The 15,369-nt window shown below is 39.3% G+C and overlaps 1 protein-coding gene across 1 annotated transcript; it reads right to left on the minus strand.

Moving 5' to 3' along the window:
• Window positions 1-8,184: 8,184 nt before the first annotated feature.
• On the minus strand, window positions 8,185-9,129 carry LOC127693972 (olfactory receptor 1468-like). The gene has a single exon (XM_052195292.1). It carries the CDS (start codon window positions 9,127-9,129, stop codon window positions 8,185-8,187), a length of 945 nt encoding a protein of 314 aa, XP_052051252.1.
• Between the last annotated feature and the right edge of the window lie 6,240 nt (window positions 9,130-15,369).

Consider the following 15,369-nt stretch of genomic DNA (forward strand, 5'->3'; position numbering starts at 1 on the left):
GGAAAATATTCTGCCTAAACAAACTACCTTCACATTCTAAATGACGTGGGAGTCTATTATACATTATACACATAAATTTTGTCCATCGTGTTGATATTAGAATGAAAGTAATGTGATAGATTTACTTATTTGATAAGAAGGAGAGGGTGCAATTTCTACCCTTGAGACCATGCTCCAGCTAGTTTTCAGAAATAAGCACATGTTGGGTATGTCAGGATAATGAAACACATGGGACTTTTTTCCTCTAAAGATAAATAATTGAATCCAAATGCAAGAATTTTTGTCCTGGTGGTGCTGTTTATTCTAGCATGTTGATAATGTTTGCATATTTAGACATTGTGTGCTATTACCACAATAAGGAAAAGCATGAATAAAATTTTGTTTATGTGACTTTGTTAGGAACTCTATTTCTAAAATATGGGGAAGATTTCGATTTGACATCTAGCTGTAATAATAAATCACAAGCAAGGGATAGCACCTAAAAGATAGCGCTACTCATTAGGAGTGTAAGTTTGAGCCATTTCCATGGCAGTGCTTTTCATCTCCCTCACCTGCTTCTTATGTAGTTCTCAGTCAAGGCTACACATGAGAGTCATAAACAGAAGAGATTCAAGCTGGAGATACAACCCAGTAGTAGAGTGCTTGCCTAGCATTCCCAAGACACTCAGTTCAGTCCCCAGCACTGAAAAACAAATGAAGCACAGAGGTTTCTAAAAACCCATTTTACATATAAAGAAGCTGGTTTCATTGCTAAATGCTGATCTTAGCATTGTAGGCTTTAGATAGAACCTAATTCTACATGTTAGAAATTCAAATTTTACAATTAATGATAGCTCTGCTGTTTTGTTAACCACACTCAGGGGAATAAAATAATATAATTTTTTAGCACAAACTTAAACAATTCCCCAATAAATTTGATGACCATAACCTCTTGGAGGGAGACAGTCCAATGTATTCTGAAGTATTCTGGACAAATGAGTATTTTAATAATATAGCCAGGGGCTAAAAACCTATTCACTGTCTTTCTCACAGAGATACCATCATGCTGAAGTGAATAAATTTGGGGGAATGCATTTGTGAGAATACATACATTAATGAATGTTTTCATTAATAAATTACATAAACAAATCCTATAGAATGCCATAAACCAGTAAAATCAAGACTCTCAGGTTGTAAGGACAGTGAGGCATCAGATCACTCATCCCCTCCACCCACCACACTGGCCAACTTACCCAGAAATAACTCATGGTAGATTCAGGACCCTGATCTAAAATCCTTTTCCCATTTATGCATCGTAAGTATAGAAAGGATGGTCTCAACAGCATCACCTGTGTGTCCCACACCTGCCCACAGTGCTCATGCTGCTTATCCCTAGGCCTAAGGGGCCCTGAGTCCCAGAGGAGTCTATGTCCTAAAGGAACTAATTTTTAAAAAGTAATTATCCAAGTTCTATCTAGAACCAATTCTCTCAGAGGCCTGTATTTCTGATCATAGACCCTGATCATACATGACTATACATAGAAAATGGTAGGAATGTAGAAGTTGATGGTGGGTGTTTATTTGCTACTTAGAAATATGCATCCTTGTCAAGTTATCTGGTTGTAATCATTTAAATTAACAATTAGGAGGCACAAAGATATTAAGAATTCCACAAGATTTCAGACATAGAATTCTATGATTATATTAACAAGACAGAACATTCAAGTTTCCTGTGATAATCAGTATCATTCACCTCAAGTAAAAGGATATCCCTACTCTCAGTGTGTTTGTTTATTTTAGAACCAAAAGCCTAAACCCCAATCACAAGACTGAAAATCAGAGCCTCCGAGATCACCTGTTTTGTTCTTTTCCAAAACTGACATTGTTTTTCACTTTCTGTGCTTTTACAAATAGATTTTTATTATCATGCATTCAATTTGTATACAATAATGCCCATTAGGTTATGAATGTAAGTTGTTAACTCTCAAAATGAATTTACAAAGAATCTGCCATATGCACATGTGTATTCTAGTGCAGAAAAAAGTATCACTATCTTTTATTCTATTCTTAAATCATCATTTTATATTTTTAAAGATATCAATCTAGACATACAGTAGTCTCCCTTGTTATGTTTCAATTTTCCATGGTTTAACCAATGGACAATGAGTTATGATCCAAAATTATCTTGAAATTTTCAGAAATAACTAATGGCTGTGTTTTAAATTGAATATTTTTTCATTTATTTATTGACCATCTATATTTCCTTTTGAACAGTTGTCTATTCAATAGCCTTGTCTATTTGTTAAATGGTTCAGATTTGGGGCAATTTTGAAGTTCTAGCTATTAGTCTCCAGTCAGATATATGAATGGAAATTGTTTTCTCCCAGTCTGTAGGCTTTCTCTTGGTGCTAACACTATTTCCTTTGCACTACAGAAGCATCTTGTTTTCCTGTAACCCCCATTTGCCAATTATTTGAATTATTTTCTGTGGTATTTGGGGTCATTTTTATTTTTTCTTTTATTGGATATTTTCTTTACATTTCAAATGATATTCCCCTTCTTGGTTTTCCCTCCTGGAACCCTCTATGCCATCCCCCTTACCCCTGCTTCTATGAAGGTGCTAAACCACCCACCCACGCCCACGTCCCAGCCCTGGCATTCCCATACACTGGGGCATTGATACTTCACAGTATCAAGGGCCACTCCTCCCATTGATGTCTGACAAGGCCATCCTCTACTACATATAGAGCCATGAGTCCCTCCATGTGTACTCTTTTATTGGTGCTTTAGTCTCTGGGAGATCTGGGGGGGGGGGGGGGTTCTGGTAGGTTGATATTGTTGTTCTTCCTATAAGGTTGCAAACCCCTCAGTTCCTCCAGTACTTTAACTCCTCTATTGGGGACCCCATGCTCAGTCCAATGGCTGGCTGTGAGAATCCCCCTCTGTATTTATCAGGCACTGACAGAGACTCTCAGGAGGCAGCTACAGCATGCTCCTGTCTTCAAGCAATTCATAGCATCCTCAAAAAGGTCTGGGTTTGGTAACTATATATGGGATGGATCCACAAGTGTGGCAGTCTCTGGATGGCCTTTCCTTCAGTCTCTGCTCTAAACTTTGTCTCTGTTTCTCCTCCTGTGGGTATTTTGTTCCCCCTTCTAAGAAGGACTGAAGTATCCACACCTTGATCTTCCTTCTTGAGCTTCATATGGTCTGTGAATGGTATCTTGGGTATTCAGAGCTTTTGGGCTAATATACACTTATCAGTGAGTACATACTATGTCTGTTCTTTTGTGGTTGGGTTATCTCACTCAGAATGATATATTCTAGGTCCATCCATTTGCCTATGAATTTTGTGAAGTCATTGTTTTTAATAGCTGTGTAGTACTCCACTGTGTAAATGTACCACATTTTCTGTATCCATTCCTCTGTTGAAGGACATTTGAGTTCTCTCCAGCTTCTATTATAAATACAGCTGCTATGAACATAGTGGAGCATGTGTCCTTGCTATATGTTGGAGCATCTTTTGGGTACATGCCCAGGAGTGGTAAGCTGGATCCTCAGGTAGTAACTATGTCAAATTTTCTCAGAAACTGCCAGACTGATCCCAGAAGTGGTTATATCAGTTTGCAATCCCACCAACAATGGAGGAGTATTCCTCTTTCTCCACATCCTCACCAACATCTGCTGTTCACCTGAGTTTTTTCATTTTAGCCATTCTGACTGGTGTGAGGTAGAATCTCAAGGTTGTTTTGATTTGCATTTCCCTGGTAACTAAGGATGTTGAACATTTGCTTAAGTGCTTCTCGGCCATTCAATATTCATCAGTTGAGAACTCTTTGTTTAGCACTATACCCATTTTTAATATGGCTTTTTGGTTCTGTGGGTTCTAACTTCTTGAGCTCTTTGAATATATTGGATATTAGCCCTCTATCAGATGGAAGATTGCTAAAGATCTTTTCCCAATCTGTTGGTTGCCATTTTATCCTATTAACAATGTCCTTTGCCTTACAGAAGATTTGCAATTTTATGAGATCCTATTTGTTTATTCTTGATGTTAGAACATAAGCCATTGGTGTACTGTAGAGAAATTTTCCACTGCCCCATGTGCTCAAGGCTCTTCCCCACTTTCTCTTCTATTGGTTTCAGTGTATCTGGTTTTATGTGGAGGTCCTTGGTCCACTTGGACTTGAGTTTTGTACAAGAAGATAAGAATGGATCAATTTGCATCCTTCTACATGCTGACTGCCAGCTGAACCAGCACCATTTGTTGAAAATGCTGTCTTTTTTCTACTGGATGGTTTTAGCTCCTTTGTCAAAAGTCAAGTGACCATAGTTATGTGGATTCATTTCTGGGTCTTCAATTCTATGCCATTAATCTACCTGCTGTCACTGTACAAATACTGAGGATATACCCAGAAGATGCTCCAACATGTAATAAGGACACATGCTCTACTACATTCATAGGAGCTGTATTTATAAAAGCCAGAAGCTGGAAACAACCTACTTGTCCCTCAACAGAGGAATGGATACAGAAAATGTAGTACATTTACACAATGAAATACTACTTAGCTATTAAAAACAATGACTTTATGAAATGCCCAGGCAAATGGGTGGAACTTAAAAATATCATCTTGAGTGGGTAACCCAATCACAAAAGAACTCCCATGGTATACACTCACTGATAAGTGTTTATTAGCCCAAAAACTTTGAATACCCAAGATACAATTCACAGACCACACGAAGCTCAAGAAGAAGGAAGACCAAAGTGTGGGTGCTTCGGTTCTTCTGAGAAGGGGAATAAAATACAGTAGCAAATATGTAGATAAAGTGTAGAGCAGAAACTGAAGGAAAGGCCATCCAGAGACTGTCCCACCTAGGGTTCATTCCATATACAATCACCAAACACCTACACTATTGTGGATGCCAAGAAATGCTTGCTGAAAGGAGCCTGATATGGCTGTCTCCTGAGAGGCCCTGCCAGGGCTTTACAAATACAGAGGAAGATGCTCAAAGCTAACCATTGGACTAAGTGTGAGGTCCCCATTGGAGGAGTTAGAGAAAGAAGTAAAGGAGCTGAAAGGGTTTTCAACCTCATAGGAAGAACCACTATATCAACCAACCAGACCACCCAGAGTTCCTAGGGACTAAGACATCAACCAAGGGGTACATATGGCTCCAGTTGCATATGTAGCAGAGGATTGCCTTATCAGACATCAATAGGAGGAGAGGTCCTTGGTCCTATGAAGGCTTGATAGATGCCCCCTGTGTAGGGGAATCAAGGGTGGGAGGTGGGAGTGGGGTGGGTGGAAGAACACCTTCATAGAAGCATGGGGAGGGAGGATGGGATAGGGTATTTCCAGGAGTGGGAGAACCTGGAAAGGGGATAGCATTTGAAATATAAATAAAGAATATATCCAATAAAAAAGAAAAGAGAGAAAAGAAAAGAAAAGAAAAGAAAAAAGAAAATGTCATCCTGAGTGAACTATCTAGTCACAATAGAATACACACAGTATGCACACACTGATAATTGAATATTAGCCCAAAAGTTCAGAATATCCAAGATAGAATTCACAGACCATTTGAAGCTCAAGAAGAAGGAAGACCAAATTGTGGATGCTTCAGTGCTTCTTAAAAGAGGGAGCAAAATACTCACAAGAGGAAATATGGAGATAAAGTGTAGAGCAGATACTGAAGGAAAGGCCATCCAGAGACTGCCCCCACATGGGGATCCATCCCATATACAGTTGTCAAACCTGGATGCTATTGTGGGTGCCAGGAAGTCTTGCTGATGGGAGCCTGATATTGCTGTCTCCTGAAATGCTCTCCCAAGCCTGACAAATACAAAGGATGCTCACAGCCAACCATTGAACTGAGTGAGCAGTCCCCGATGGAGGAGTTGGAGAAGGGGCTGCAGGAGCTAAGGGGTTTTGCAGCCCCATGGCAGGTCAACTGGCCAACCCCCGCCCCAAAGCTCCTGGGGACTGGGCCATCAAGCAAATAGCACATATGGAGGAACCCATGGATCCAGAAGCATATGTGGCAGAGGATAGCCTTGTTGGACATCATTGGGAGGAGAGGCCCTTTGGCATGAGAGGGTTTGATGCCCCAGTATAGGAGGATGTCAGGGCTGGAAGGTTGGACGGATGGATGGGTTGGGTAGCACCTTCATAGACACAGGGGAAGGGAAGATGGGATAAGCGGTTTCTGGAGGGGAGACCTGAAAAGGGGATAACATTTGAAATGTAAATAAAGAAAATATCCAATAAAAAACTAATAAAGCAAACAGAAATTTTTTTTTGTTTCAGCAAACACATGAGAAAAAGACCCTCACAAAGGAAGTCAAAGCATAGCCTCTTTTAGAGGGCTGGCACTTTTCTAAGTCTCTGAAGGGACTTCCTCCCTTAACTTAGGTTTGGTCACAAAGACAGGATGACTGATTGTCTCACAACTGTTGTGTAAACATGTCCTGGACTTGAACTAGTTGGGCCAGTGCATCAGCAGGACTACTCACAGGAGAAAACACCCAAGGGGCCTTTCTTTTAAACCTCCATGTTCTGTCTCCAGTCAGGAGGATGAGAAAGAAGCCAGCAGTCTTGGAAGTTCTCCATCTTTATGACCTAGTCATAGAAGCCTCTTCTTATCTGTCTCTCCAGGAACCTGCCCAACCTCTAATCCTCATGGCCATCTGCATAATATAACATACACTAAAATATCACATTATACTCTATAACTATGTAAAATTATTTGCTGGTAGGTGGTAGAGAGAGTAAAGGGGAGGAGCAGGGAGATAATTGACAAGTGGCCTCTACCCTGTAATGACATGAGTAGCTTCAGTGTGCAGTTGCACCATCAGCTTCCTATAAACAGAATGTAGAATAGATTTACATACCCAGGTGGATCAGAGTGTTTCCCCAACCCTCACATAAAAAAGGCATGGTCATGTGCCTATAACTCCAGCAACATGTAGGGTAGAAACAGGAGGATCACCAGAGCTTTCTGGGTGCTGGTGTACTTCATGTTCAGTAAGAGACCTTGTCACAAGAGAACAAGGTAGAGACTGATAGAGCAGGACACTTAACATCTGCTAATGGGTATTCACACGCATATACCTATACATGCACATGCATACACACACACACACACACACACACACACATACACATTTAACCTGATTTAACCATTATATGGGGTATACATGCACAAACATCACATGGAACACAATAAATGTGTATAATTTTGTTTCTATTTATCACTTATATTTCAAGTTAAATGCTTAAATTTTCTATTTTATTTTTAAGAATCATACTAAGACTATAGAAAACTGTAAATATGTCTCTTCATTTGTCATCACTTAGTTAAAAATGCTTTATCCCAGGATGCAATAAGAGCCCTGTGGTTACCATCAACCATGGTGAGTACTCCTGTTTGCAAGTCTATAAATATAATAATATCAAAAACAACACAAAGTAAAAATGAGCATATATAAGAATTTGTGAAATACAAATTAAAATGTACAACAAAAAAACAGAAACCAAATTTGAAATGTAAACCAATGAAAAATATCAATAATACACATCAAAGCAAGGCATAATTAATATAGATTAAGAGAGGGGATAATCAGAGCTTTTTTGGAAGAGTAAAGAATTTTTATTTATGAATGAAAGCTCAATTTTAGACTAAGAAACAGGAGACATGTAATACTAAAGTCTCACTGTGAAACAACAGAGTATGATTTAAATCAGTTATAGTTTTTTAATTACTTAACATTAACATTTTAACAGGCAGAAACAACTACTTTTTACACAATTTCTCTATTTGTTGTTTGCTTGTGTATATCTATGCACAATAGCACATGTATGAATGTCAAAAGGCAAATAGTGGAAGTAGGTTCTATCCCTCCACCATATAGGTTCTTGGGGTTAAACTAATGTCATCAGGATCAGCAGCAAATGTCCTTACATATTGAACAACCCTGATGGCCCACAGCATATATTAAAATAGTTTATGTATTCCTTCTCATGGTCACCTTGAATCAACAAACTGGGAGCCCTTCTTAACCAACTATACAATTCTGCTTCTGCTTTTTTAATGTGGGGCAATTATACAATATATTACTTTAATAAAAAAATCCCTAGTGAATAAATAAGTCATACTGTAATAATTTCCAGATATTAATTATCTATTAAATAATTTCAATCATTACCATCATAGCCAGAAGAAAACTTTCTTCTTACTAATAACTCTGCCCAGTGCTCCCTTCATATCTCTGTTCCTCAGGCTGTAGATGAAGGGGTTCAGCATGGGAGTCACCACTGTGTACATCATGGCCATGACAGTCTCTTTCACAGTAGAGTTATTAGCTGATGGACATAAGTACAGACCAATGACTGTCCCATAGAACAGTGACACCACAGACAGGTGGGAGCCACAGGTGGAGAAGGCTTTACGGATGCCTCGAGCAGATGGGACCTTGAGAATGGAGGAGACAATTCGTGCATAGGACACAACAATAAGCACAAATGGAATGACAAGGATGAGGCCTCCCATGACAAATATCACCAACTCATTAACATGTGTGTCAGAGCAGGACAGCTTCAGCAAAGCAGACATGTCACAGAAAAAGTGGGGGATCACATTGTCCTCACAGAATGACAATCTGGCCATGAGCAGGGTGTGCAGCATGGCATGGAAGGTGGTCAGCACCCAGGACAGCACCACCAGACTCACACAGAGCTTGGGGCTCATGATGCTGGTGTAATGAAGGGGGAAGCAGATGGCCACATAGCGGTCATAGGCCATGGCCACCAGGAGGAAGCTCTCAAGGTCTCCAAAAAGTAAGAAAAAGTACATTTGTGACAGGCAGCCTGCATAGGGGATGGATGTGTCCTGGCTCTGCATGTTCTGCAGCAACTTGGGCATTGTGACAGAGGAAAAGCAGAGGTCAGAGAAGGACAAGTTGCTGAGGAACAAGTACATGGGTGTGTGGAGCTGGGAGTCCAGTCGAATGAGGATGATGATGATGAGGTTCCCCAGGACAGTGGTGAGGTACATGGCCAGGAACAGGGCATAGAACAGGTGCTGGTGCTCTGGGGGGATGGGCAGGCCCAGGAGAAGAAACTGGGAGATACCAGTTTGGTTCCCTTCTGGCATGCTGTGTCACCAGAATCTTTAAGAGGAAAATTTAATAGTCCCCTTAAATACAAATAAAAATGAACACGTGTCTATGATATCCATCTTCTAATTATTTAGTTATTGACTGCACCCTCATCAACTGAAATAAAGAAAGTTAATTTTTTTATTTGTATGCAGTTTTGACACAGGGCCTCTCTTCTTAGCCTTGGCTGTTCTGGAACTCCCTATATAGACCAGGTGTGACAGGGTCTCTGATTCCTGAGTGCTGGGATTTAAGGCATACTCTACCATGTCTGGTTTAAACGTTTTAAACTTATCTCCATGACTAAATCTAAGCCACTTCTCAGTCATTGTCACTGGTTATTAGACAGTACGATAGTATTGGCTCTTATTTCCTACCTTAAACAGTCACAGATCAGCTGTTCATCAATGGCCATTTACTCTCAATGATTGGAATTGGTTTTTTTCTTACTGTACCTGTTTCCTGGAACTTCCTACTAAACATTCCTCTTATAATTCTATGGCTATAACCCTACAAATGGTTACCTATTTCCATGGCATTCATGATCACCTAAAATTCTTAGCTGAACCACTGTTACCTGTATACTCTGCCACCAACTGCTTATTGCTTATTTCTCCACAGGTGTAATGCCTATCTTCAGCTCAGTAGACATCAAATACCTGTAAAACTCATCCTATTCCTTTCCCAGTCTTCTTCACCAGGTTCTCATATCTCAAGGGAAGAAATCCAGGCTCATCTAAAAGGTGTTGGAATTTTTTATTCATCCATTCACTCCCAGGACAATCAACATTGAATCTAGAAAGTTCCATAGCTTCTGTTGCTTCATTTCTTTCTTAGTCATCCATGCTAATTCTGATTGCCATTGTAGCTGCCAAATGTATCCCTTCTGGATGGCCTCAGTGCCCTATTAGAACATTTCATCTCTTTCCTTCCTCACTCTATTTCAGACTTCTCACATTGTGACTATCTGAAATGAAACTCATCTACATTCTTCTAATGTAGATGGTGAGTCTCTTTCTTTTCAAGATCCAAAACTCCTTTTAAAAACACACACAAAAAGAAACTTATCCTTTCCTACCACACAGTAACCTTCATATCCTACTTTTATCAACACTATAAGGCCATTATGTCCTAACACCAGCCCATCACAGTTGCTATTCCTACTGTCTACTGCCATCTTCTCATAGCTCCCATTTCACCAGGCTTACTCTACAGTATATGGCTTAAGCCACTAAATTTTTGGTTCCTTCCTAGGTGAGACCACTTAGTTTCCATTGTACCCTCCTTCTGCTCCACAACCTCAATGCCATGATCACCGGTGTGAACTGACTTCTCGCCATATTGTGTTCAGACAGGAAAAGCTGTGTTGTTCTTCATCTTTCAGTAGGGCTACAAGGCATGCTGCCTGGATGTAAGTAGAGTTTCAGGAATATTTGGGGGCTGTACTTGGGGGCTAAGCCATGGGTGGGAACCAACCTGTAAGTTTTCTCAGACTCACTAGCCTGGAACCATGTAGCTTTTGACAGTGTCAAAGAATTCCCAATGTAACTTCAGACCCAGGGAAAATATTAGGCTACCCAATACACTAAATTTATTCTAAATAGACAACCAGACAACCTGCTATGTGAAGCTATGAGAATTTTGTTTCTTGAGTAACAATGTCCATATGATTCATTGGTACTTAGATGAGAACTAGTAAGTTAATAAGTGATTTGGAGAGAAAGAAATAAGTAATGATTTGGGGGCTTCATTTCAGTTTGTTTCCATGTATTCATAAGTCAGTTTCCTCAAAGCTAAAAGGGAAAAGAAGACCATTAAGGTAGATGAGAAGTTCCTCCCTTAAAGAGGCAGAGCTAAGCCCAGTTGCTGGAATTTTCACCTTACCAACATTATTTAATCTTGCCATACTAGTAGTTTTTACATTTAGACATGATCTTCCAGTGTTGCATTTGGAAAAGCACCAATAAGATTTTATACACCTATCTTAGGATGAAGCTTTCCTGAGAATAAACAGGATACACCTGTGATACTGAGGCTGTCATGAAGAATAGCAAATAGCAAGGACACTACTTGCACATGGTGCCTCTGATCAACACCCAGGTTTTAATGGCTCCGTAATGGTGTCCCTCATTTTTCTCATATTGTACCTGTTCAGTTCTCAGTCCAAACTGCACAGAAAAATAACAAAATGCTTAGGTTTGGACAAAAGAACACTTGGTTATCCTAATAAATTCTGATTCTGATCAGTAAGTCTTCTGTGGGCTCAAAATTCTATATTTTAAATATTCAAACTGTACATTTGGTGATGCTAATTCTGCCAATCTGTGAACCACACTTTGATAATCATACACTTTCTAAAATAATATATTTTACACTGCTCACCAATAATTGTGATTATAATCTCTTCGAGGGGATTATCTATGCCTTTATAAATTCCTTGAATAATCCAATATATAACAAGAACATTTGTATAAAATGCTTTCCTTGAGGGATGCCCTTTTGTTGGCATGATACAATCTTGTGATAACACACTGCCTAGAAATAGTAAAGAATGCTATACTAAAAATGTTACAGGTGGCAATGTTTAACCAGAACACCTATATAATGTGGGAAGAGCCTTGGAAGCACAGAGAGGCAAAGTACTTTTTTTCCAAAAGTATGGAAAAAATCTTGCAGAGTATCATAAGACTGGGAAATTAAAGTCTTCAATTAAATTTAGGGAAACAAAGGCCCTAGCTCATTCACCTTCCTGCCAACTTACCCAGAATGTCTATGAGATTCTCGTGGCATGGTCCAAGATCCTGTTCCCATCTATTCAGTGTAGGTAGAGGAAAAACAGCCTTTGTAGTCATCACCTGAGTTTCTTCCATCCCTCCTCACATTTCTCATTCTGCTCATTCCGGGGCCTAAGGGGCTCTGTATCCCAGAGGAGTCTAGATCCAGGAGGAATTCATTAAATAAGACAAACTAATTAGTCAAGACACCTCTAGGAAAAATCTGGAGTCTTGTAGCAGTGACTAACTACTCACTGATAATGTGGTACAGTATTTGGGGGGCCATGGGGATAGCAAGCAACTCCTTGAGAGATTCTTACTCATTGTCTGTCTAGGGAATCAACAATAGTCCTGTATGCTGGATCCTGTATCTGGGGAAATTGTTTGAGAAACCTAAAAATAAATAAGGAGCTTAATGTGAAGGCTCTAAAATATCTTAAAAATATTAAGGCATAGGCTTTACCTTTTTTACAAAAAGCTATCAGTGGTCTTTGAATACCACAAAAAAAGACACATGTTTCAAAAACATTTCAAGAGTAGCAGAATCTTTCACTGAAACTAAGCTACCCATGAACATATTTCAGGTAAGAGAAATCCTCAGCATATGAAGACACACAAGGATGAGAATAAGAAAAAATTCACTGCCACTTCATGCTCAATTCTTCCTCCAGCCAAAGTTGAAAAGGAAATTGGATTTGTACCATATTCAGTTGTTTCTAGCTTCTATCCTCGCTAGGAAAATTTTAACAGTGCCACCCACCATCATCCTAAGCAGTCTCCTTAGATATTAGAAAACTTCAAAGTATCAGCTTTTCCATTGGATCATAAGATTATAGTTGATATTGTAAGCTCTCTCCAACACTTATTTTGTGTTCCCTTTTGATCATTTCAGCTAGATTTGCCCTTCAATCCTCAGGAATATGAATCATCAATGATATTACGTACACGGTATTGCAAGAAGAGCTGCCTTTGATTTATTGATACAAAAAAGTCCTGGGGTGGCCTTGTTTTAAGTAATATACATTTACATTACCCAGATCCTTTTAGTTGTGAATGGCATCTCATAGTCTATAGTAACACAGTTTACCCATTTGCCTACCAAAGAACATCTTAGTTGCTCACAGTTAAATTATGAATGAAGTTGATATAAATAAAATTTCTGGAAATTAAAGCTGGGCAGTTGTGGTGTACACCTTTAATTCCAGCATTCAGAAACCAGAGATAGGCAGATCATTGTGAACTGAAAGCCAGCCTGGTCTGCAGAGTGAGCTCTAGGACAGCCAAAGCTACACAGAGAAACTCTGTTTCATAAAACCAAGAAAGAAAAAAGAAAAGAAAAGAAAAGAAAAGAAAAGAAAGGTGAAAAGAAAAAAGAAAAGAAAAGAAAGGTGAAAAGAAAAAAGAAAAGAAAAGAAGGAAGGAAGGAAGGAAGGAAGGAAGGAAGGAAGGAAGGAAGGAAGGAAGGAAGGAAGGAAGGAAGGAAGGAAAGAGGGGAGGAGCAGAAGGAGAAGAGAGGGGAAAAGAAAGGGGAAGAAGGAAAGAGGAAAAGGGGGATAGGGAAAGAGAAAGGAAAGGAAAGAGAAAGGAGAGGAGAGGAGAGGAGAGGAGAGGAGAGGAGAGGAAAGGAAAGGAAAGGAAAGGAAAGGAAAAAGGAAAGGAAAAGGGAAAGGAAAAAGGAAAGGAAAGGAAAAAGGAAAGGAAAGGAAAGAAGAAAGAAAGAAGAAAGAAGGAAGAAGGGAAAAAAGGCATGATCTTTACCCTCATTGTATACAGAAAGGAATTTTTCCTTGTTAGCTATAATTGAATTACTTCAGACAGTATAGCAATTATCTCTTTTATTTTGGTTCAGACATAAGGAGCCCCTACTTGCTGATTATCAATCTCAATGCCCACTAGAATAGATTCATCTGTTTAGAAATGAGTAGTGGGATTGCAAGCTAGTACAACCACTCTAGAAATCAGTCTGGCGGTTCCTCAGAAAACTGGGCATGACACTTCCAGAGGCCCCTGCTATACCACTCCTGGGCAAATACCCAGAGGATTCCCCAGCATGCAATAAGGACACATGCTCCACTATGTTCATAGCAGCCTTATTTATAATAGCTGGAAGGAACCCAGATGTCCCTCAATGGAGGAATGGATACAGAAAATGTGGTATATTTACAAAATGGAATACTACTCAGCAATTAAAAGCAATGAATTCATGAAATTCTTAGGCAAATGGTTGGAACTGGGAAATATCATCCTAAGTGAGGTAACCCATTCACAAAAGAATACACATGGAATGCAGTCACTGATAAATGGATATTAGCCCAGAATCTCTGAATACCCAAGACACAATTCACATATCAAATCATTCCCAAGAAGAAGGAAAGAGAGGGCCCTGGTCCTGGAAGGCTTGATTGCAGCAATGTAGGGGATTACCAGGACAGAGAAGTGGGAGGGGGTTGATTGGGGAATGGGCAGAGGAAAGAGGGCTTATGGGACGTATGGGGAGGGGGAAACCAGGAAAGGGTAAATCATTTGGAATGTAAACAAAGAATATAGAAAATTAAAAAATAAAAAAAAATTATGGAAAAAATGTTATCAAATACTTCTTGTGTAGCATCAGATTATCTCCTCTGTCCTCTGTTAATCTAGACACAGCTATGGCATGAAGTTTTACAGACATCAACCTGCTCCACATTCTCTACCTTCCTAATATTGTGACCCTCATGATGTTGTTACCCACAAACATAAAATTATTTTTGTTGTTACTTCTTAAGTATAATTTTGCTACTGTTATGAATCATAATGTAAGTAGTTTTGAACATAGAGGTTTGACAGAGGGAAAGACCCACAAGTTTGAGAACCACTGATGCAGAGTCTGACATGGTTACCTTGGGCCTGTTTTCCCTGTTTCTTGTGTTGTAGCATTGGGTTCCTCAGGTTCCCTGAGTTGATGGTAAATAAGCTATACTACAATTTGGTCTCCCTTTTCCCTATTTAATCTCTCTCTTTCCCAATTGGAAAAAACTCGTGGCTAATAAGAGAATAAATAAGACTTTACTTTTTTCTGCCTTTAAGCTTCATAAGCAAAAAAGAATGAAGCATTTCAGACCGAAAAATACCTCACATGTTGTTATGGCATTAGTGGCAAAAATAAAAATGCTTAGTCTGGATATTTTCCTGTTGTTAAAACATTTTAGGAGGCATTGGACCATATTAATTTCTCTAACTTTCATCCTATAAACCAAGGAAAGAGATCAGCTGGAATAATTCTGTAAGAGACTGTCCAAAAAGCAAGAAGGACAAAAGGAAGGGGGGAAAGTACTGGCATCAGACATAGATGAGAAGGGAATGCAATGAGCGAGAGAGCAGTCTGACATGGTTTAAGGCATCGCTGCCAAGTGGTAATTATAAATTAAAACTACATTAGGCAGATGCCTTTATATCCTAAATTAGTTAGCTTAGTCCTGAATT

Source organism: Apodemus sylvaticus, chromosome 10 (genome assembly GCF_947179515.1).
Source record: "Apodemus sylvaticus chromosome 10, mApoSyl1.1, whole genome shotgun sequence".
NCBI classification, from domain to species: Eukaryota; Metazoa; Chordata; class Mammalia; order Rodentia; family Muridae; genus Apodemus; species Apodemus sylvaticus.